General features: G+C 36.8%; 1 protein-coding gene across 5 annotated transcripts in view; it reads left to right on the top strand.

Annotated features, from left to right (window-relative positions):
* The window catches only part of CEP128 (centrosomal protein 128), a 214,191-nt gene extending 190,257 nt beyond the window's left edge, over nt 1–23,934 (top strand). For 4 of the 5 annotated variants that reach the window (XM_027552579.1, XM_027552578.1, XM_027552580.1 and 1 more), the window contains 3 exons: nt 7,675–7,851; nt 12,010–12,069; nt 23,430–23,933. In XM_027552579.1, the coding sequence (XP_027408380.1) occupies nt 7,675–7,851; nt 12,010–12,069; nt 23,430–23,789 (597 nt within the window). In that variant the 3' untranslated portion in view covers nt 23,790–23,933. Of the gene's footprint in view, nt 1–7,674; nt 7,852–12,009; nt 12,070–23,429 lie in introns of all 5 variants that reach the window. The other variant, XM_027552581.1, reaches the window with a different exon arrangement.
* The last annotated feature ends 526 nt before the right edge of the window (nt 23,935–24,460 follow it).

Raw genomic sequence — 24,460 nt, 5'->3', positions numbered from 1 at the left:
AGCTGAACTGAACTGAAGAATAATTTCCTTAAATGGGGTTCAGAAATTAAGTTTGAATTTCCATTTTTGGACTTCTGTTTTATGCATAACTTTCCCAAGCCTGCCTAAGACCAGGTTATAGACTGGAAAGTCTTTCTCACTCAAGTTTTAACGTGCATCAAATCATCTATCAAGTTTTCTAATTATGCCATTACTTTTTTCAGTTATCCCAGGTGGCGCTAGAGGCAAAGAACCTGCTTGCCATTGCAGGAGACTTAAAAGACATGGGTTCGATCACTGGGTCAGGAAGATCCCCTGGAGGAGGAAATGGCATCCCACTCCAGTATTCTTGCCAGAAGAATCTCATAGACAGAGGAGCCTGGTGGGCTACAGTCCACGAGGTCACAGAGTTGGAGAGTACTGTAGCTCTTACTCTTACATACTATTAGTCATAATTTCTTCCGTCCTTTGAAAGAAAGATTGTAAAGCATTTTCTTACAGAGAGGAAGGAAGTGTCTATCTAACTAAAAAAATAGCATTTTGATTTTAATCTTCTAGAAGGAATGACAGTGTTATTTTGCTTTCTAAATACATATAAAGAACTATCTTACTCTCTCACAGATAGACCTCATACTTAATGTACTGATGAGTACTTAACTCATCACAAGATCTTACTGGGTCTATCCTCAAGATTTATTCTGATTCACTTCTTACCACTGGCGGGCTGTTTACTTTTGTGACATCAGCTTACCTTGATTGTTATAATAACCTGCTAGTGATAAGGTGCTTGCCATCAGTGATTTTTACTAATTAATGTATTCCAAAAACAAACTTACTGAAACACGAGAAGTTATTTAAGTTTAGAGATTCTAGTTTTTTCTTAATTTTTTTTTCACTGTATAGTTGGAAACTACTATGCTTGGCATACAGAAAATGCAGTTAAAAAGAAAAAGAAACACTAGTGGAATGATTGGAATATAAAAGGATATTTATGTTTCAGAAAGATTTATCGATTGACTGCTATGTGAGACATTCTTTTCTCTTTTTTTTAAAAATTTACTTTTCATTGAGGTAACATTAGTTTATAACATTATATAGATTTCATGTGTACAACATTCTACTTCTGTATACATTGCAGCATGGAAGTGAAAAGTGTTAGTCGCTCAATTGCATCTCAGTCTTTGTGACCCCAAGGACTGTAGCCCGCCAGGCCCTTCTGTCCATGGGATTCTCCAGTCAAGAATCCTGGAGTGGGTTGCCGTTCCCTTCTCCAAGGGGTTGTCCCAACCCAGGGATTGAACCTGCATCTCTGTGTCTCCCGCATTGGCAGGTGGGTTCTTTCCCACTAATGCCATCTGGGAAGCCATATGGACATGTAAGTTGTTTCTATATCATGGCCGTTGTAAATAATGCTACGGGCAACTTTAGGGAAACATATATTTTCTCTGGCTAAATACCCAGAAGTGGGCTAGCTGGATCATATGGTAGTTCTATTCTTATTTTGGGGGGAACCTTCATACTGTTTTCCATAATGGTTATATCCATTTGCATTTCCATCGTCAGTGTATGAGTGGTGCTGGGATTCTGAAATGAAGAGGAATCATCTTTGCCCTAGAGGAACTCAGTTTGATGAGGAGACGCATATAGAAGGCACACAGAGTTAGTAGGTGCTGCAGCAGAAGCTTATGTAAAGTCCGAGAGGAACATATGGACAGAGTGCTTAGTATTCCTACGAACCTGGGTCACCTTCTGTCATTCTAATATTAGGTGCCTGTTATTGGACTTTAATAGCAAGTAAAAAACTTAGTTTATGACTTGACCTCATCCCCTGTCACTGAGTATTATTGGGCTCACATAGGTTGAGTTCATGCACTTTTTCAAACTGATCTGAACTATTGTTGCTTTATTCTGTTTTTATTTTTGTAATACCTATCCAGGTGTTTAATATATAGCCATAATTTAAGAAATACACACTCATGTAAGATCTAACAAATATTTGAAAAAAGTAGTTACATGTGATCGCAATCAATGTGTTATTTATTTGTTGGCTGTTTTGCAATACAGCTTGAAATGCAGGTTAGTAATTTTCTAGATTAAACTTTTTGCAAATTTCCTATAGAATCCATAATAGATCCTTTCTTTTAGTCACTCGCAGTTTCTGCCCTGGTTGGCATTTCATATCGTATCCTAGCTTTCTTGCAGCTGAGTCAACGCTGTTGGCAGAAGTAATGGGAGCCTTCTTTAGAGAGTCAGATAAATGGCTTCCAGACAGACCCAATTTTTGTTCAGGATAGTTTCATAATTTGCCTTGTAATGCCAGTGTCCCGGATTTAAACCTTAGGCATAATAGTTATCTTGAGTTACAGAAATACTCTTTCTCAAAACTTTTTAGGTAATGTGTGCAGGTCTATAGTTTCAACACACCATGCTTCTAGTCATCTTTAATTACATTGTATTAGTTTTAATTTTGGCCTTAAACTTTGATTTCTAAATTCTACCACTTACCCTCTCTCTCCACCACCCCCAATCATGTATTATAGATGGCCCTGGGGCTGAAATATTGCATGTTTATTCAGGTTACTTTTTAGTAAAGGAAAAACATTAGCTTTGTAAATTAATGATTTATTTAATGATGTGCCTGTGTTTTATTTGCTATAATGTTTCTCTTAAACTATATGAAGAACTGTTTTCATTTTATGTAATAACGGTATTAGAAATACAGTGACTTTTCTGGAACACTTAAAGTCATTGAAGGAATCTCATATGCTTTTACCAAGGAGATAAAATTTTGGATATGCTCTGGTTTTTATTGAAGTCATTCTCTTTTCATTAAGATCATGTCTCTTTGTAATCTTTATAGCCTTTGGGAATGTGAATGTTCTAATTAGAGGAGCATTTCTTATCCTTTGAATTATAGGTTCAATGATTAAGCCAGTCAACACTGTGTGTGTGGGGGGTGTGTGTATGTGCATGATGACATTGTGAGTATTATGATTTTTGTTTCCTGTCGACGCAAATGTCAACAATGTAAGCCTTTCCTGTCTTTAAGTGGAAGCATCAGGAAACTTTTGCTGTCTTCACCATGGAACCATACCTTTAATGTGGTATTAGTTATACTTTTTAACTAAACTCTAGAGGAGATTATGTGTATACAAGGTACATCTCCAGCATAGAGGAGAGTGATAGCCTGTGAAAATTTAGGGTATTGTGCCTGCTTGGTGGTTTTCCCTCTTGTTGTGGTCTACCTCCCTTTTTTTGTGCCATTGTTTCATATGTTTTCATTTGTAGTGATAAGGCTCATTCAGAAATGTTTTTGAGTTATTCCTTCTACTTTATGACTACGTTAGTCCCCATATAACCTCCTGATAACTTTTTTGAGATTTTCACATTGGCTTTCTAAACTCCAGTTTTAAGAACTCAACCTTTTGTAGCGTGTGAATAGAGAGTACTAGTAAGGAAGTCAGGGGACTTAGTTTATGGTTTATTGGCTCTTTGACATTCGTCAGGTTTCTTTGACCTTTGCTTTCCTTATGCATAAAATTAAAGGTGGGTTTATTTCCTTTGTGGCTCAGCTGATAAAGAATCCACCTGCAATGCGGAAGACCTGGCTTCGATCCCTGGGTTGGGAAGATCCCCTGGAGAAGGGAATGGCTACCCATGCCAGTATTCTGGCCTAGAGAATTCCATGGACTCTGTAGTCCATGGGGTCACAAAGAGTTTGACATGACTTTCACTTTCACTTTTGTTTTCTAAGGTGGTTCTTCCTTAGATTCAGTCACGGTCTACTGATAGCCCTCTTCTTGGGTTGTATAGACTGTTACAGTCAGCTTCATCTAGCCCCCCTCCCCTACCCCCTGCAAAGACTCTCCTTATATTCCTAAGACCCACACATTTGTGTCCTTTCACAGTGAAACACTGAACTTGGACTATCTGTGTCTTCCATATCTTTAAATAGTCTCGGAAATACCTTGTTTTACTTCTGGTTCTCTAGAAATATGGTAGCTTTTGGTTCATGTTGTTGTAGAATTACTTCTCCCTCTAATTTCACTAGAAGTCCACAGAATAGCTATCAAAGTGCCTACATATTGCCATCTGCCTTTATTAACCCATGTGGCCCCAATGAGATGGTTGATTGAGTTAATGTCAACCAGTTTAACTTCTTCCCTTAGAATTAGCTGTATTTGCCCCAGTGGTGGGTTTCTGAGGTGGCACTAATGGTAAAGAATCCATGTGCTGATGCAGGAGACATAAGAGACATGGGGTTTGATCCCTGGGTCAGTAAGATCCCCTGGAGGATGGCATGGCAACCCACTCCAGTAATCTTGCCTGGAGAATCCCATGGACAGGAGCCAGCAGGCTACGTTCCATAAGGTCGTACAGAGTCAGACACGACGTAGCACACACATGTACCACGTTGGTAGAGTTATTTCCGAAACATGAAACAGGGAAAAACGGCTAATTCTTTGGGTGCCACAGTTAGCGTTCAAATTGATATTCTCAAGGCAGAAGAACTGGGATAAAACAGAAGTGCTGAAATTTGTTGGCTCTCTGAGAATAGGTGGCTATTTATCTCATTTGCTCTGTCCCTGGCATTCAGAAGAGTGTATTGCCATAACAGGCGTTCCATAAAGATTTATAGAACTAGTGAAAAAATTAAATTACAGTTGCTTACGTACAGAGTGGAAGAGCTTATTTATTATAACTCTTAGATTTAGGGTCTTGAAGGACATGCAGAAAGGATGGAGAACCAGTATGGTGCAGCGTCTGAAACCTAATTAAAGAAAAGAACACAGACCTTTACCTGGACAGTAGAAGATTTAATAGGGGTGGAGGATTCACTTATTTGCTTTAGTTTTTGAGTATAGCACGTAGACTCAAGTGGAAAGGTTTTGCATTCATGTCAACTACTCTTTTCCTTGAAACCTGAGTTGGTCATGTAGGTAGGGGTTGCATGACCATCTGTCATAAATGTCACAGAAGGGGATCCTGAAAGAGCAGGTAGTTGAACCCACTTATTACAGGTTCGTGTGAGTTTGTAGCTCTGTGAGTTTTACTTCAAAGGGAGATTAGACATGGCATGCTGTCTTGCAGAGGATGGTGAAGTGGGTAATGAAATTTTCAGCCTTTGCTAAAGTGTTTGAACTTGTAGATTCTTTTTGACAGCATCAGCATTTCTTAAGACTATAAAAATCTGGAAATAGTTTTGTCTTCTTTTTAATGAGTCAAGTAACAGCACAGAAAAGTGACAGGGGAGAAAGGAAAGATGTCGATGAGGGAGAAGAGAAAAGAAAAATCAGTTAGAACGTTATTGTGAATCATGTGGATCTAAAGTATGAACGGTTGTTCCCTAAGTATGTCAGCCACCCTTGATAGAGTATTTTCTTTATTAACATCGCACCACAGGCCTGCGGCGAGAACAGTGCAGCCTGTTTGACTGGAGGGCTTTGTTTGTATAGAGGAAACCTAGCACGCCTCAGTGGCCTTTGAGTATATAGATCTGCATGGTAATTGATGAAATGGCCTTTACAGTGTTGAGTTTGTCTTCAAAAATGTTTAAATCACTTATTTAGCAAAGTGGAGGAGTTTAAATATGGCTGTAAATATGTTTTGTGATCTCCTAAAATTATCAGTTTCTTAAGGGAGACAGATGCATGATGAAATAATTTTATTGTAGCTTAATACATTAAAAAAACTATGGTATACATAATGTACTATGGGAACCTTCTACATTGGGAGATCAGAAATGAAAGGAGACTGGGGTTTGAAGGAGAAACTTTGAAAGATAAGAAGCATAGGTGGGTAGGTGCATAACAATACAGAGGCAAGTATCCTCAACTAGGGACTTGGGAGTAAGGTTTATTTCTAGTAAAAAACTATGAAATAATCCATTATTGTCAGAGCCAGGCCATGGTGTTAATTTTTGTGAAAGTTTTGTAGATGAAGTTAGATTTAGCAGACTATCATCTGAAAAGATACCATATGCATCAGGAGGGAGAGTGTGGACAAAGGAGAAAGGGAGATGTGCTGAAACAGTCTCCATCCAAACTCTGCCCAAGAGAATGGAACACTCTTGTTACTATGATTTGAAAGCCCTGACATGTAGTTGGACATGCCAGGCTGCCATTAGCGTGATGCCATTTAAATGTTGTTTCATGAAACAGACTCCTCTGGTCAGATTTCCAGTTCATTAAGCAACATTCTGATTATAATTTGCCTTCCCAGCTAGATTGGTCTGCAGGGAGAAAACATGCTGGTTTACACTGATGTGAGCATTCTGATCCATATGGCTGTTACGGTTCTCACTGTAAACGAATGTAGTAAACTGAGTGATATTCTAGTCTGTCCGCTAGTCTCTTATGAGCTTAATGTGCTCTACTGCTGAAAGATGACTTGCATCAGAGGACCAGAAAGCAGTGAAACTCCAGTTCCTAAGTTTACAAAGTTGAGCTCCTGGCCAGGAAGATGTACTCATGAAGGTAAACGCCTTCTCAGGACTGCTAGCTCCATTTTGAAATAACACAATTTCAGAGTGAGTTGTTCAGATGAGATGTGGCTAGAGGAGACGCATGTAGGTGTTCTTGAGAAGCTCCAAATATGAGAGAGTGGAAAGGAGGGAGATGAGGTGGGAGAGAAGAGCAGAAGACAGGTTGTGAAATGATTGTTCTTTTGTAGGGAGGGTGTTTAATTCATTTTTTTTTAAAGTAAATTGAATTGCTAGGAAATTCATGTGTGATTATTCTGCTCAAATACCATTCTGTCTTTCATGATGAATTTTCATTGAAAAAGCCTTTTGTTATTTTAAATTCAAGTTGATTGGTTGACCATATAATCTTCCTGCTTATGTTGTGTTCACTAGGGTAGGTGAAGGTCATTAGGCTAGTATGTGATGACTGAAGGCATAACTAGCCAGCCATCATGACTTTTTGGTCTATTGTTTATCCTTACAATTCTAGTAATTCTGTTCTTTTCCTCTAAACCTTGTGCAATACCACTTGAATGTCTCTAACGAATTTCTAATGAAATTGTGTAACCCTGATGATGGAGAGTTGTTTTGACTAGGGGGCGTCCCCAAGACTTGTAATCTCTTATAGGGTTCTTGAGAATCTCCTTTTCATGAAGTATATTTACTTACTTGAAAAGTAGCTCTTTCTTAGCTCTATCAAATTTTCATGACTCAAAGCATTTATGTAGCCTTTATGTATGACTGAGTTTGGAAACTTAGACCTTTTGAAATGGTGTTTTGATGAGATAAAGGTAGTAGTAACACTTTTTTTCCCCCTTGAAATGAAGAAACCCACTTACTTGACATTTTGCCTTTTCTAGTGTTTTACTAATATTTATTGAAAACTCAAATTGGTTTGTGGCGTTGGCTCTCACCCTGATCCATTAATGGCCGTGTGTGATTAAAATGGTGAAGGGTTTTTAAAACTTCTTTTTTCTTTTGGTAGCAGAATTACTGTAGTGCTTTTTGTCATGTATCTGCTCGCTATTTCACTCATTATTGTACTTCTGAATTCTCTGTTACTTGACATCAGTTAATGAGGAAGAATAATAAGTTATTTTGGTAAAGTCAAGGGACAAAGTCAGATCTGTTTTTTAATATTCTTCTTTGGGTTCATTGTACAGGTATGACATGTGTTTCTTGTCTTCACTTAATAATTAACCTCTGATTTTATTTCTTACCAATGCCTCTAGGAAAAACATATAACCAATGAAGAAGAACACCGTAGGAGGATGGAAGAGGCCAGATTGCAGCTCAAGGATCAACTTCTTTGTCTGGAGACCGAACAGGAATCTATCCTTGGAGTGATAGGAAAGGAAATTGATGCAGCTTGTAAAACGTTTTCCAGGGACTCAATGGACAAATTGAAAGTAATTACGAGTTGCTATGTGGCTTTCAGTTAGTTTCCTAATATATAATTATAATATGATTTAATGCATAGTTACCTAGTCATCACATTTTTATTCTAGAGAGTTATATGGAACAAAATAACATCTTACACTTTTTAGAATGAGCTATTTTATCTATTGCACAGTCATGGTGAAAGAAAGTATGCTGTTACTCCACTGAATTGCTTGTATCTCAGTCTGTAAAAGAAAATGTCTTACAAGAGAAAGCTTTCAAGTCAAGAAGCCTGGATTTTGAATTTTTTATTATCATAGGCCATTTTTATTGTTGTTAGTATATTACTGGCTCACATCTATTGAGTGCTAGCTATATTACACATATTGTTGTAATTACAGTATATACATTCTCTCTCTATTCTGAAACCACCCTGTCCTTTAGATACTCACATTAAATCCGTTTTAGGCAAGAGAAAGCAAGACTTGGAGGGGATAAGTAACTTGCCCCTGGCCATGTATCTGGTCTAAAGCTAGAATTAGGACTTCAAATATTGGGTGTCTAACTCTGGAGCTTAAACAAGTATCTACCATGCTATTTGCCTTCCCTGTTTAAACAAATTGCATTCTATTTAGTTTTCCTGTCTTTAAAATGGATTATTGCCACTAAATTTGTAGTCCTAGTGAAATAATAAATAAAAACAGAAGTAATCATGGATATTCTTAATTCCTTGAAGTAAGTACCTCTTTACACTCTAGGTCCTAGTACTGCTAAGTTATATACAAAGAGCATTGCAGTGCTTTGGTGTGGGATAACCACAGTACATTATAATTTAGCCCATGATTTCCCCCTGTAGTTATTTCATTTGATGATATAACAGCATTCAAATTATCATATTATGCATTAAGGTATTTTTTTTAACCTTTTCAAATATTTTGTCATTCATCTTTTTTCTCAAATAAAATATTCTTCCTTAAACTACTTTCCCCTCTTTTTTCCTGTTCTTTCTACCCATCTTTTTTTTTTTTTTTCTTAAATAATGTTTTCAAGAACATAAAATGATATTCTACACTTGTGCTTTAGGATTCAGCTTTAAAGGAAATATTTCAACTGGCAGAATTTGGTGAAGTTGATGGAATTTCTACAGTATATATTTTTGTATACATTTTTTTTTTTTAAGTTCAGATGTCAATTTGAGAGGACTGTGAGCCAAATACGAGAAGTAATTGGCTTTAGGGGAAAACTCTTTCTGTCCTGTTATAACTCTCATTTATTCTGTTCCTTGTTTAATATTGCTTTATTTTTATTTAGAACTTGTTTACATATATTTAAACCCTTGAAATCATAATTTTATCTAGAAGATTCACAGATTAACTATCGAATATTTATTCTGTGTTTAAGAATTTATGTCAGAATGGCTTGTTTTCAGTCAAGTAGAGATATAAAAATAGAAACATATGGATTGCATTATATATAAACTGTTATTTATAGACTAAAACGGGTCAATTACAAGCTAAAGCATGGTGTGTATGTTGCACATTGCTTCAATATTTTATTTATAAGATTCAAATTATCTTTCCAACATACTATTGTGAAAAGTACCCTATTCTTTAATAGGCTTTCACGAATGTGGTGATAATGGGTCTTTACACCTCTTTACCTGGAGAAAGACTAATTCAAGTCCAAGTGATGGGTGGAAAGTTAATCTATGAGAATGGAAATTCTTTTAAAAGTTTTTTTAAGAATGCATTTTTTTTATTGTGGATCTTTTTCCATTAATAACTTTTGTTGTTTCATTCCTATAAAATAAAAAAAAAGGAATACTCAAGAACATAACATTTGTTCTTACCTCACAGAAACCACCAAAGTGTTTATTAAAATTGATTTTTTGCTTTATAGTTCAGAGATGTAGGTGAGATTGGTGGTCTTTGTAAAATATTTTTAGAAATGAAGTAATTTCAATCATTCCTGGTCATTTGTTGATTTTTAAAATATTGCTGATGAAAGTGACTATTATGGAATGGACTGAATAAGAGATATGCAACAAAAGAGTCTGTGAAAAGTCTTTGGGAATGTTGGTATTATTTCTAATTATAGTTTCTTTTTTCAGCCACCATATTTATTACGTATTCCACATTAGTAAGTGCATGCAGTGTTTGAAAATCTGTTGTTAGACACTTACGGAACAATTAGAAAAGTGTCTGAATTAAAGGTACAATGTTTTCACAGACCAGTCTTTGGTAATTCTAGAGATTTTCCCCTAACACTTGGTCAGAGTATTCATTTCTTTGTAGAGCATGCAGAGGATATAGCCTTTGGATCAAGACAGATGTAGATTCAAATTGCAACTCTCCAAATTGCTAATGTATGACCTTGGATGAGTTATGTAATCTCTATTCTCTCTAAGAATTCATGTCCTATTTATAAGTTAGGTTATTATGAAGATAAAAAAGATATGGAAGGTGTACATCATAGTGTGAGGTACGTACTAAGTGTATCGTATCTTGCACTTAGTAGTGCAAGAAAGCAGGATCAACTAATGATTTCTCTCATTATTATGCAGAGAGTTTTTTGTAATGTACTCATATTGCCAAGTATATGGCTTCTGTTTCTTTAATCTTTTTATGACAAATAACTGTTATCTTAATAGACTTTGTGCTCTTGTCATAATGGACTTTGAAGTGTATTTATTGATAATTACATCTTGGTACGCAGTTAGTAGTGAAGTGATAATGGTGTTCTGTATGCCTGATATTGTGCTAACACCCATTTTATTTAATTTATACCCTGGCCTCATGAGGTAGTTTACTCACTTTATAGATGATAACCTGCAGCTTAGAGAAAAATTAAGCCGCATCATTTTATAAGTGATTAAGTGACTATTTTCTTAAACACGAAACTATATATAAATTTATAAAGCACGTTGCAAAATATAATCATTGTTTTATCTCAAATTATTTTGGTCTTTAATCTTGAGTACTGTATATTCAGGTCACTGAAGACTTGAGATGATGACATAGGTCAATGAAAAAGAGTAATAAAGAACAACATAATCAATGATAAATGGATGGTTACAAATATTCAACACAGTAGAGAGGTCGAAAAGGAAAGAAAGCACTGTGAACTAGAGAGATTAAGAAAAATCTCATTGAAAAAGCAGGAAAGGCATGAGAATCGAGTGAGATCTAGGTAATGAGAAAATGGACGATAGAAAGGTTATGTAAGACTACAGCACTCTTGTGCGTGGCATGTGGTCAGCACTCGCTGTGCATTTATCATATGTCTAAATGAATTACCTAGTGCTGTTCCTTAGGGGAGTGATGTGCACACACATCAAGAAGTGTAGAAGTATTTGAAGATAGGAACAGACACTGCATGCAGAGGGATAGGATATTTTTAAGCAGAACATTTCTAGGAAAAACTGACGCAAAACTTCCATGGGTAGCACAAAGTTCAAAGAAGGGGGGAATTGAGAAAATCTTTTGTGTTTAAAATTTTGAAGTCACCGACAAACTTTGAGTACACGTTTATCAGTAATAAGGCAGAACCAGCTGTTAATTTTATAAATGAGTTGGTGTGAAGGAACTCAGGGCATCTAGTGTAGACAACCTATTTATTGTAGAATTGTGTTACCATCATGAATTACAAAGTGATGTTGGTGTGAAGTTATATCGATTAGGTTCTGTCAGTTTTATAAAACCATTAATGAGACAAAATAGCCCTCATAGTATAAAATTGAAGAAGGAAAAATGAGACAAAGAATTAAGTTTTATGTAATTACATCCAACTCATTGTGAAATACATTATCTGGAACAAGACTGAGGAAAAGACACAAAAATGAAGTAAACTGATGTAAGTGAGGCTGCTTGCCATGCGGAACTCCATGGATCAGCCTCAGAGATTCAGCAGTAGTAGCACTTGAGAGTTGATTTATATGTGTATATGTGAGCTAAATATTTAGTGTCAATACATACATTCATACAGGGATATATATATACATGCTTAAATAAATAGGCATTAAATAAATAATGGTTTGGAACTGGTTTTATACTTGCTGTGAACTTTATTTTTAAAGCCTTAGGTTTAGAGACTAAACTTTTGGATATAATGGTGTACAATCTTCATTTATGTAAATTCATTTCAGGGGGGTACCTACTTCTAATAGATGACTTTTCTTTTTTTTTTAGGTTTTTTCATCTAGTCCTGATATTAATTATGACCCACATCGCTGGTTAGCAGAGAGCAAGGTAATTAATCTTGGAATCCTAAAGCTTTCATCATGTTTATGACCTTCAAGGCATCCTATTTGTCCTAGTCATGTATTTTGACATGTAACTGAACATAGGAAAGCCTTAATACTTCATTACTGGGAAAGATATCATGGTAATGCATTCATGAAACTGCCATGTTCTTTTAGTTTAATATTTAAAAATTAGCTTAAATATACAGGCATGGAATGAGAGAATAAATGAGAAAGTAAAACTGTTGAAACATTGAAATTTGATTGTCAGACAAATTCCACTACCTTTTCCTTGGGAGAGAAAGCTGAGGTGCATAAAAGTCAGGGAAGCTATAACCAGTCCTCATTTACGTGTATATATACTTAAATTCTGGTTCTGGAGTGTTAGCTCAAAGCTGCCAAATATCTCTGTGGCTCAAGCAAACCCTTCACCTCTCTGGATGTGTTGTTTTCTCATTTACAAAATGGGAGGAGTAAACTGTATTCTGAAGATAACTTGGTTGTTTCACGATTCTTTGACATCATGATTTAAATGTAATGGAAGGTAACAAAAAATAGTGTTGAACAATTTGTTAATTTTAACAAAAAGATTCTCCTACACTGTGGGATAGTTTTCAGCTGTCTTCATATATCAGGTCAACCTGGAAATTCATTAATTTAAATATATGGAACATTGTCATCTTATAAGATGTAGATATCTGTTTATGAAATTATCAATGCTTAAGCACTTGCATTCCTTTTTAGAATAGTTTTTTTCTGCTTTAAGTTACTAAAATGTTCCATCCTGTTTAAATTCTATATGAAAACCAACTGTACTATAAACCTCACCAATTGTATTCCAACTTAGGATTTTTTTGCATGAAAAAACCTTTAAGTTTTTACAATATCCTTATTTAAAAATATGAGCAAAATGAGGTTTTCATTAAGATACGTGACTTTCTCGGCTTCCATGGTGGTTTAGATGGTAAAGAATCTTCCTGCAGTGTGGGAGATGTGGGTTCCATCCCTGGGTCGGGAAGATCCCTAGAGGAGGAAATGGCAACCCATTCCAGTATTCTCCCTGGAGAATCCCATGGACAGAAGAGCCTGGTGGGCTACAGTCTGTGGGGTTTCAAAGGGTCAAACACGACTGAGTGACACTTTTACTTCTTTTTTGATGTAAAGAAGGGGAGAATGGATTACATGCCATGTCAGATTCACAGTGAACATTCTTACCATTATGCGTATCAGTATCAGTTAGTCGCTCAGTCACGTCCAACTCTTTGTGACCCTACAGACTATAGCCCACCAGGCTCCTCTGTCCGTGGAACTCTCCAGGCAAGAGCACTGGAGTAGGTTGCCATTTCCTTCTCCAGGGCTTCTTCCCAACCCAGGGATCGAACCCAAGTCTCCTGCATTGCAGGAAGATTCTTTACCATCTGAGCCATAGGGGAAGCCCACGATTATGTGTATTAACATTTAAATATAGCCAATCTTGTTCATTTAGCCAAGATTTATTGGTCATGTATTTTTTGTGTACAGACATTGGGGATATGTGTTAGAAAGCCATGGAAGTTAATATGGAAAATGGAATTGTAAACAAATTTTAGATATCCTTGAAATCCTTAATGTGAGTTCTATTGTTATAGAGATAGGTAAACATTGACCTGAGTATACAGAAGAAGGAAGAACTGTGGGGTTTGTGTTGGGAGAATGGAAGGGTGTGATGCTGCCAGCATGTCAGAGAAGGCTTCTGCAAAAATACGTTTCAACTCAGTCGTACAAAACATACGTAGAAGTTCTCCAGTGGGCTAAGTATAACAGTGGCAAAAAGATGAATATTTGAGTCAACAGGGATACAGCCCTGAGATTTGTGAGTAAGGTACAGGTGGGAGGTGGTACGAGAGTTTACTTTAGAAACCAGATAGTCATTAGAGAAGCTTCTTTTTTAAAAAAAATTCTTAATAAGAAATTAACAGTACTGTGATTGAACATTGAAATTTACTTGACCCTATAAAATTTTCTCTCATACTTTCAATACAGTATTCCTGTGTGTACCTCACCATTTTTATAGAAGCCAATCCTGACTTGTATTTATGCTGCTGGCATAGAAATTTTAGAATATACATGTTTTGCTGTCTCAGAATTTTTTAGCTAGAAGTTTGCTGTGCAATAATAAAGCATTTCTCTCTCTTTTTTTTTTTTTTCTTTTCCCAACTCTACAGTTCTGACAACAAGAGCAATGTACTTGGAATTTCCTTTCAAGTTAAAATCTTTATCATTTCTGAACAGAAAGTTTTCACTGCTGTTGTTCAGTTAAATTATGAGAGCCAGAGATGACTCTTAATCATAGCTCTTTAATTTGGGAGCGAGTGAGCTGTTTTCCCTTATCATTTAATGGGGTTGAACTTCCGATCAGACAAGTTTTAATGCTGCATGAGGCAACTGTAGCTCTACAGTGTAAAAAGGTCGTGATAAGCAATACTACGCTGAGCAACTGACTAGGGAGGAATTGAATCTATTTACTAGAAAGATGGCTCGGGTTATTGATGGGCTACAGTACTGTAATTCCCGTGAACTATGGCTGGACAGCCCTATACGTATTGAAGATAAGATCTGAAATCAAAGGACAAGAGCTATATGGAAAGTAGAATTGCTATTCAGCTAGTCGATGTTGACGTCTTGCAGTATTAGAAGGACCTCTGATGGCATTTTGTAATTGTTTTCATAAATCTGCCAAATGAATTTCTTCTTTTAGTGTTAATTCTAGAAGAACTAAGACTGGGTGGAAATTGTGTTCCTGTTGCTTTGTTGGCAGTGGTAACATAACATAAACGTGAAACCCGACTGAGATTTGGACCTGGCTCATAGATAAAGTAACCAATGAATCTAATAATAATGCATGACAGAGAGGGAGAGGGCTGAGATGGTTGTTAAGTAAAGCAGGGCGTTCCCATAGACAAGGAATTTGTTTTTGTCGAAAAACCCAGACAAAGCATTTAGAGGCTAAATCTTATTCAGTTTATCTGAGAATTTACTAATTAGCTACTATGCCTCAGTACTCCATTACATGCTGTGAAGATAAGAATGAATTAAATGATCCCCGGACTTCCCTGTTGGTCCAGTGGCTAAGACTTCACCCTCTCAATACAGGGGGTCTGGGTTCCATCCCCTGTCAGGGGACCAGATCCCACATGTCGCAACTAAGACCCAGTTCAGCCAAATAAGTAAATGTTAAAAAAAAAAAAAAAAAAAAAAAAGAGAAATGATCCTTCCTCTTAAGGAACATGTTGTCTAGAAAAACTGACACTTCTGTAGAGGGTTTCAATATTAGACGTAAGAGCTGTAACAGGTGAGCAGAAGTTGCCTCGGAGGCAGATGCTGTGGGTAGATCTTGCAGCCAGCCAGGTAAACGGGAAAGAATGTGCATACTGAGTAAACAACCGTAGGAATGGCCTGGAAGAGAAACAGCATGATAAATGCCAAATAAACGCCAGGTGATCTGGCAGTATTACATACACTGTGAAAACGTGAGACAGAGGATGTCAAGGATGAGGCTCCAGAAGGAGGCAGAGTTTAGATCCATCAAGAAGAGCATCATATGCCATTTTAAAAGCTTGGGTCTGCTCTGCATTTGGTGGGGGACCATGAAGGAGTTTTGAACAGGAGAGCCATATGTTCATATTTTAGAAGCATCACTCTGATAGTGATGTGAAAGGTGGATTACAGGTGGGAAGACCAAAGGAAGAAGATCAGTTAAGAGGTCTTTGGTGAGACCCAGGTCTCTGGTTGAGGTAGGGTGAAACTTCTAATTTAGGAAGTTGTAGCAATTCATTGGAAGGGACAGACTCAAGAAATATTTTGATAACAATATGCAAGTAATGTTTAATGTCATGTCAGAGGCTGATGGAGAAGGAGACATCCAGGGATTTCCATTCAGACTAGAAGACCCCAGTCAATGGTTGGTATTGGAATAGATAGGCATGTACAGTCCTAGGTAGCAAGCTAACAGAAGTATTGGAAGAGTTTCCACTACAGGAGTTAATATCCAGAAAGTTTCATCTGAACAGGAAGGCCTAAAGAGAATCAGGGACAAAGGCATAGATCGGAGTTTAGGTTCAAATCATGGAGCGAAACGAGAAGTAGCAAAGACTGTCAGTGAGAAAATAGGGACAGGCCATCAGCTGTAGAGCCAGCAGGCACTCACTTTCAGGATGGACCCACACTACTTGCAAGCATCACTCTTGATCTCAGATCTTAAGTCATCAGTTTACGATAGTAAATAAAAAAGCTGGTGTCACCTACTGCTTATCACAAGACAAGAGCCTTGGTACTCTTGTTTACAGAGCACACTTAATTCTGGGAGGCTGGTATTAATTATTCTCTGAAGGTGCACAAAGGTGAATTGACATGCTTCTTTGGCTATGGAGCTCTTTTCCTTCTTGGCCTTTATCCCACTGTGTTGAAATTCCCACTTACTCTCTTCTTGTTTCTCTAATCTGTAAGCTTTCTGTGGGAACATCTGTGTCTATCCTATTCCTTGTTGCATTGTTAGTACTTACCATAAGTAAGTAACTCAGTCATGTCCGAATCTTTGTGATCCCATGGACTGTAGTCCTCCATGCTCCTCTGTCCATGAAATTCTCCAGGCAAAAATACTGGAGTGGCCTGCCATTTCCTTCTCTGGGGCTCCTGAAGGGAAGGTTAGAATTGGACGCCTCAAGTACAAGGGAGCCCCTGGGGCATGTTCATTATCAGAGTGTTCCTTTCCTTTGTAAAGCACTTCTGACTGCCAGATTGTTTAATTGTGAGCTATTCAGGGCCCATTGCACTTCTGATGTTAATGTATTGAATATGCACCCCAAAGATCTTTCCTTTGGGATAGATGAAATATTCCTAGATGCAGAGAAAGTGCTTACCATGGGCTTGCCTAAATGCTCAATAAGTAGTTTTTATTTTTTTAAGAAAGCATTTAGACTTGCTGCATTTTCCTACTGCATTTACTTCCTCAGGTTAAGTGTCACCAATGAATAAGGAGCAAGCAGGTTAGATTTCAGAAATATATCAGATCTCAAACTGGTATTATTTGATCAATAGTATTTACATTTTAAGGTTATATATCAATATATAAAAAAATATGCTTCCAAGTTATTTAGGGGTTTTCCTATTTGGTATCATCCCAAAGGGGCTTCCCAGTTGGCTCAGTGGTAAAGAATCTGTCTGCCAATGCAGGAGATGCATATTCCATCCCTGTGTCAGAAAGATCCCCTAGAGGAGGAAATTGCAACCCACTCTGCTGTTCTTGCCTGGAGAATTCCATGGACAAAGGAGCCTGGCAGGCTACAGTCAATGGGGTGGCAAAGAGTCAGACATGACTGAACACACATGCACATCATCCCAAAGAGTCACACTTTCTGTAATATAACAAGCTCCGGGAGTTGGTGATGGACAGGGAAGCCTGGCGTGCTGCAGTCCATAGGGTCGCCAAGAGTTGGACACGACTGAGCGACTGAACTGATGTTCTATAACGTGACGAGTACTTGTTTTTCCCTACTGTTTTAGAAATAGTGTAACTGAAGCAGTTTCAGAGATCGTGAAGTTTGACTTTTTATTTTGTAGATGAGAAAGAGATCCTGAGAGTTATGAGTTTTACCTAAGGACATAAAGCTAGTTTCTGAAAAGGGTTTGGGGACCTGGAGCTCTGAACTCTGGGCTACTGTTTTTTTATTCTGATTGTGTGACCTATACTTGAATATAAACTTTATATTTATGAATATTGTCTTTTTAGTGATGTGGATTAAAAAAACTATTATGAGAAGTTTTGTTGTTTTTGTTCAGTTGCTACGTCACGTCCAACTCTTTACAACCCCATGGAGTGCAACACACCAGGCTCCCCTGTCCTTCACTATCTCCTGGAGTTTGCTCCAGTTCATGCCCACTGAGTCAGTGATGCTATCCAATCATCTCATCCTCTGTCTCTCCCTTCTCCTCCTGCCTTCACTCTTTTCTAGCATTAGGGTTTTTTCCAGTGAATCGGTTGTTAACATCAGGTGGCCAAACTATTGGAGCTTCCAATGAATATCAGGAGTGATGTCCTTTAGGATTGACTGGTTGGATCTCCTTGCAGTCCAAGGGGCTCTCAAGGATCTTCTCCAGCACAATTCAAAACCATCAATTCTTCAGCGCTCAGCTTTCTTTATAGTCCAGCTCTCACATCCGTACATGACTACTGGAAAAACCATAGCTTTGACTAGATGGACCTTGGTCAGCAAAGTGACATCTGCTTTTTAAAGTGCTGTCTAGGTTTGTCATTGGACTCACTGTATTTAATTCTTGTTGAAGGTTGCAAATGATCATCTAGTATTTTATTCTTCCAGTGTCAACAGCAAAATGTGATACAGATACTCAGGTATCTTCTTATGGTGGAAATATCCTTTAGGTCATACACAGGGAACTCACTCAGTTTAATTGGCGGAATTATTTTGTATTTTCTAAAATGAACTATAAATATAGGTATATTTCTTCTAGATGATATTCAAACCAAATAAAAAAGTAGAAAGTTTTATTGAAAGAATTACATTTTGAGGTTGATTTCAATTTTAATTTTGCAGTTCTGGGTTAATTCTTATTTTGGTAACCTAGCACATTCTAAAAAATTACTATCCTTTTTATCTCTGGTTCTTTTAATGAAAGAAGCATGGTAGTTAAAAGCAACAAAGTTATGGTTCCTGATCTTATTGCTAACTCTATCAACTATAATCTTTTTATTTGAATTTTCTATTTTTAGCTTTGAGTCATTCCTTAATGACTTCTGGTATATTATTCCACTAAAGCTCACTAGAGGATTCGTACAGATTTAAAATATCACTGTGATTGTTTTACTAGATACTTAAAAATATTCCCACCTAGTTGCAAGCTGTCAACTAAGGAGGTTAAAAAAAAAAAAACAAAAACCGATTTAAAGTTTTTTGCCCTATTTTTGTTTACTTAGCAATATTTGTTGATATAGTTAAATAAATGAGCCTATTATGTAATCTGTAAGATACTCTTGTGAGTGGTTAAATAGAATGGCGTTTGCACTGTAATTTATAGCCTTGTCATCTAATTATTGTTTGGAATTGGTGAAGTTATTCCTATACTGTGTTCCATGCTGTTTCTCTAAGATACTTAATGAAAGGTAATGGGTATTTCTCTAACAAACTGTGATTCTCTTAATTGATGATTGGTTGGTTAAATTTCTGTAAATCAATTTGTTTTCTAGGATTAACAATATATTGTGCATACTTACTCAACTCATAACAAGCATCTAACTATGACCTGTTTTTAATTTTGTATGGCAGTCGAATAAAGGCTCAACAGGAATTAACTAAAGCTGTAGGTCTTATTGTACTAGTTGGCTAGGGCTGCCGTAAGAAAACTGCTGTGAGTCAAACAACAGATATTTCTCACAGTTCTGTGGCCTAGAATTCCAAGGTCACTCAGTGCTAGAACTGATTTCTGGTGAGACTTCTTGCCTCCTAGACAGTCATCTTTCATGTGGGGGCTATGGCCATGGTTGGAAGAGCTGAAGGTTAGGAGTCAAAGAGTGTCTCTTCTTTAGAGAACAGTACCCTTAAGACCTCATTTAACCTTAATTACTTCCCTAAAGTCCCTGTGTCTTTGGTTAGGGTTTTAACATGATTTTGAGGGGAGTATAATTCAGTCAATAACACAGATCAAACCTGATTATAGATTTGTTTCAGATAACTTTTTGTTATTCTGTTTTTATCAGAACCAGTAGGAGTATTGTTATGATAAAACAGAATTTTTTTTTTTTTGGTATTCTCTCTTAACAACAGGCCAAAGATTGGAATGGAATAAGGAATAGGTAGGAAACCATTGAGAAAAAGGAAATTGAAGGTATTATTTACATTTGCTATTAAATCATTGAGAAAGAACAGATTAAACTAGATGGAAGCTAGTGATCCCCAGGACTCATTCTGTTTGGACCACTTGAGTGTTAAAAAATTGAATTGGTAGTGAATATTTTTTAAAAAATCAAGTAAGTGCATATTACCACATGGAATTTGTTTTCCTTCTGAGGCATAAGAAGATCTAATAATGCTAGGATTTCATTTTTTCGTGGTATAAAACAGAATTAAGAAGAACCATGGATATGACAGCACATCAGAAGTAGTGTCCTTCTTGCCCTTGTGTTTTGCAACATAGTAGCCTGAATGGAACTTTTCAAGAAATACAAAAGGGAACATATTTTCTGTATACTTGACACTCGTCTTTGGTAGGTATAAAGGCATAATCACTACAAACAATTTGGTGTTCATGTTTTTAGTCCTATTTTGGTTTGATGGGCTGAGCTGCAATCATTTTCGACAAAATTTATGTTTTTTAAATTACTTTATATGCCTGTCCCTTCCTTTTGAATCTTTGACATTGAGGATATCCACCTTGTTATAATATTTTCTTTCTTTGGGGTTCAGTTGCCCCAGACTCATATTTTCCTCCTAAATTTCCATTTATGTCCTCAGTTTTTATTTTGGAGTTTCACTTGTGTTTATCTCTTCTAAACCCGCTTCTCTTCTCTCTGTAGATATTCTTTAGGGGCCATTTTATCTGTTCCTATGCCTTTAACTTCCTTTACACTATTGATTTTTTAGTTTGTATCTCTTGACCATATCTCTTGAGCTTTAGATCTATATATCCAATTATTAGCTATACTTCTGTGTGTTTTGATCCTAACTTCAGTCTAATTCAGCCTAATTTAACTTCTTAACCCCTTAATCTTTGCTTTTTCTAGGTTTCCTGTTTTAGTTTATTAAGCTAAAAATTGGCCGTCAATGCCAATTCCTCCTTCTTCCTTACCCCCATTACATTTAAGTCTCATATACAAACGGTTTGGTCCAGTCCTTATTATCGTTTTTCACTTGTTTGGAGTACTGTAACAGCCTCTTGGCTTCCTGATATTTTCTCCACTCTATCTAGAGAGTATGCTTTCTAAAGAACGGTCAGTTCACTTCCTTGTCTCATATTTGTGGTTAGATGGGGATGATGGTATATCTCTCACCCTCACGCTGACTGTGTTTTCTTCCTAAATGCATTAGTAGAAAGTGATCCTTTAATCTGGCAGAATTGATTATCTTTTCTGGCTTTCTGTGCTGTGAAATTTAATTTTTTTCTTTTTCTATGACTCCAGATCAGAAGGTTGCGTGTGCAAGAGTATTTCAAAGTGGATATTGGGAAATGAAGCAGACTTAATTAAATTTCTACAGTCATAATTGGAAGTTCCATCCTCATATAAGTTGAGGACTTCCTGTATTTCAGTTCAGCTCAGTCATGTCCAAGTCTTCGATCACATGAACCGTAGCATGCCAGGCCTCCCTGTCCACCACCAACTCCCGGAGTTCACCCAAACCCATGTTCATTGAGTCGGTGATGCCATCCAACCATCTCATCCTCTGTCGTCCCCTTCTCCTCCTGCCTTCAATCTTTCCCAGCATCAGGGTCTTTTCCAGTGAGTCAGCTCTTCGCATCAGGTGGCCAAAGTATTGGAGTTTCAGCTTCAACATCAGTCCTTCCAGTGAACACCCAGGACTGATCTCCTTTAGGATGGACTGGTTGGCAGTGATTTTGGAGCCCCCTGAAATAAAGTCTGTCACTGTTTCCACTGTATTTCTTTAATACACTGTTTCCTGTATTTATCTAGTGACATACAGATAAGACAAAGGCCTACAAATTGTACAGCAAGTACTATAGTCAGATCTCATCTCTGCAGGGTGATATAACTTTAGCTTTTGTTGATCTATCTCCTCCCCCCTTTTATTTTTTATTAAATAATAGCTAAATTGAGATATAAAACTGACCTATTTAGAGTTACCATTTAGTAGTTTTTAGTATATTCACAGAGAGGTGCAGCCATCACTACATGAATTTTGGAACATTTTCATTACCCCCAAAAGACAATCTGTACTATTAGCCATCAGGTTCTTAACATATCTGCCCATCCCACCCTCCTGGTAGCACTAGTCAGTAAGTAATCTGCTTTTATCTCTATAGATTTGTCTGTTCTGGACATGTACTATCACTGAAGTGAAGTGAATGTCCAACTCTTGGACCCCATGGACTGTAGCCTGCCAGGCTCCTCTGTCCATGGGATTTTCCAGGCAAGATTACTGGAGTGGGTTGCCATTTCCTTTTCCAGGGGATCTTCCCAACCCAGGGATTAAACCTGCTAAATGAATCTATCACAGCTACTTTTAATAAACTGGGGCATGTCCAAACAGCGTTTTAGACTTCTGGAGGCTTAGAATATTCTTGCTTATGATATGTACTATTCAGGGAGATTGTCTGTTAGCTTAATCACATTTACCCTTCTAGTTCACAGCTTCCACTATTTTGCTTCTTATTGAGGTGAAGACTGTTTAGATTATTTAAAGTCAACTAGCAGGTGGATCGGAGAAGGCAGTGGCACCCCACTCCAGTACTCTTGCCTGGAAAATCCCACGGACGGAGGAGCCTGGTGGGCTACAGTCCATGGGGTCGCTAAGAGTCGGACACGACTGAGTGACTTCACTTTCACTTTCATGCATTGGAGAAGGAAATGGCAAGCCACTCCAGTGTTCTTGCCTTGAGAATCCCAGGGATGGGGGAGCCTGGTGGGCTGCCATCTATGGGGTTGCATAGAGTCGGACACAACTGAAGTGACTTAGCAGCAGCAGCTGGATGGTACTCTCACTTGGGAACATCATAAGACCCAACTGAAGTTTTGTTATACTAAATGTGAAAGTTCTTTTCTCATCCCTGCTTTAAATATTTAAATATTAGTGTTTGTGAGGTTAGAGTCTTTGGAAAAGAGAGTTGCTTTAATTAAATTTCCTAGTTTTAAATATGGAAAAATGCTGACTTGATCTGACTCATGCTGTATAAAATCTCTCTCTCTACCTGATTAGCAAGACCCTTGGGTATATACACTTTTAGAAACAAAGTTTAGGAATTTTATCTTATTTTTTAATCCCTGAAATAACATTCTCTTTTATAAAAAGTTTTTCTAGGTCTATTGTGGAGTGCTTTGGATTTTCAAATATTTGTACTAAGCTAATTAGGGGATTAATTGTATTGCAACATGAAGTTTAATAGGCTAAACTTTCTGTGGTATTGCCTTTCCAAAGATGATAGAGCATACCAAGTATTTTATAAAAATCCAAGAAAATAATTTTCTGCACGAGCTTTTAACTGATATAAACCATTATGCAAATTTAAACATTATGGGTAATTTAAAATTTTGCTTAACTTCATTAGTTATTGTCTGAATTTAGATTATCATGACTTTGTCATGTTTTGGAATGCTACTGTTTTCTAGATTTTTAAAAATTAGAATAAATGTCATATTTTTAGACTAAACTTCAGTGGCTCTGTGAGGAGCTGAAGGAGAGAGAAAATAGAGAGAAAAGTCTACGGCACCAGCTGATGTTGTGCAGACAGCAACTCAAGAATGTGACTGAGAACAAGGAAGCTGAGCTTCAGTGTCTCTTTGAACAGATAGAAAGACAGGAGCAACTTCTGGAAGAAATACACCGAGAGAAGAGAGGTATGTTAATTGCTCTTTCTCTTTTATTTTTCTTTGTTTATGTTCATGAAATCTTAGGGTTGGGAGAAAAATATTCTGTTTCTCTTGCCTTCAGTTTGAACTACAAAATCTCCAAATTCTTCTCCTTTTCTCGTCTCTTGTCTCCTTATCTTCATTTTTGGGTCTGAAAGAGAGAACTGTTTCTCCTTGAGAATTTCTCCTTTAGCTCCTGTATCCCTGCTGCATACATTTCTGTCTTTTGGCCGTTTGCAAATGCTAATTAGGTAAGTCATGTTTATTCTTCCCTAGTAAGATGCTAAAATTTATATTTTACTTCACTAAAATACCCATTCACTCAATTAATATTTACTTTGTATCTATTTTCCCAAATTATTGAAGTTGTCAAATTTATTGACTTAAAGTTTTTTGTAATAGCCCCTTTTTAATTCTTTTAGTTTCTGTAAGATCTATGCTGATGTCTCTTGTTATATTCCTGGTATTGTTAATTTGTTTCTGTTCTTTTGTTTGTATAAGTCTTGCTGGGGGTTTTATTAATTTTGTTACTATTTTCAAAGAAACAGCCTTTGATTTTTAATTTTTTCTATTATTTGTCTTTTTAGTGTTTTATTGATCTATATTGTCATTTTTATTTCCTTTCTTTTACTTCTTTTGTACATCATTTGTTTTTCTCCTGGATTCATAAGTTGGAAACTTTATTTTAATCTTTATGTTTCTCAATGTAGTCATTTAAAATTGTAAATTTCCATCTTAGTAATACTTGAAGTGCATTTCACAAATTCTGATGTATTGTCCTTTTATTATTACTTAGTTTCATTTAGAAGATATTTCCCTTGTGATT

The sequence above is a fragment of the Bos indicus x Bos taurus genome, chromosome 10, assembly GCF_003369695.1.
Source record: "Bos indicus x Bos taurus breed Angus x Brahman F1 hybrid chromosome 10, Bos_hybrid_MaternalHap_v2.0, whole genome shotgun sequence".
Classification (NCBI taxonomy): domain Eukaryota; kingdom Metazoa; phylum Chordata; class Mammalia; order Artiodactyla; family Bovidae; genus Bos; species Bos indicus x Bos taurus.
This window is presented reverse-complemented; position numbering and strand designations above follow the sequence as displayed.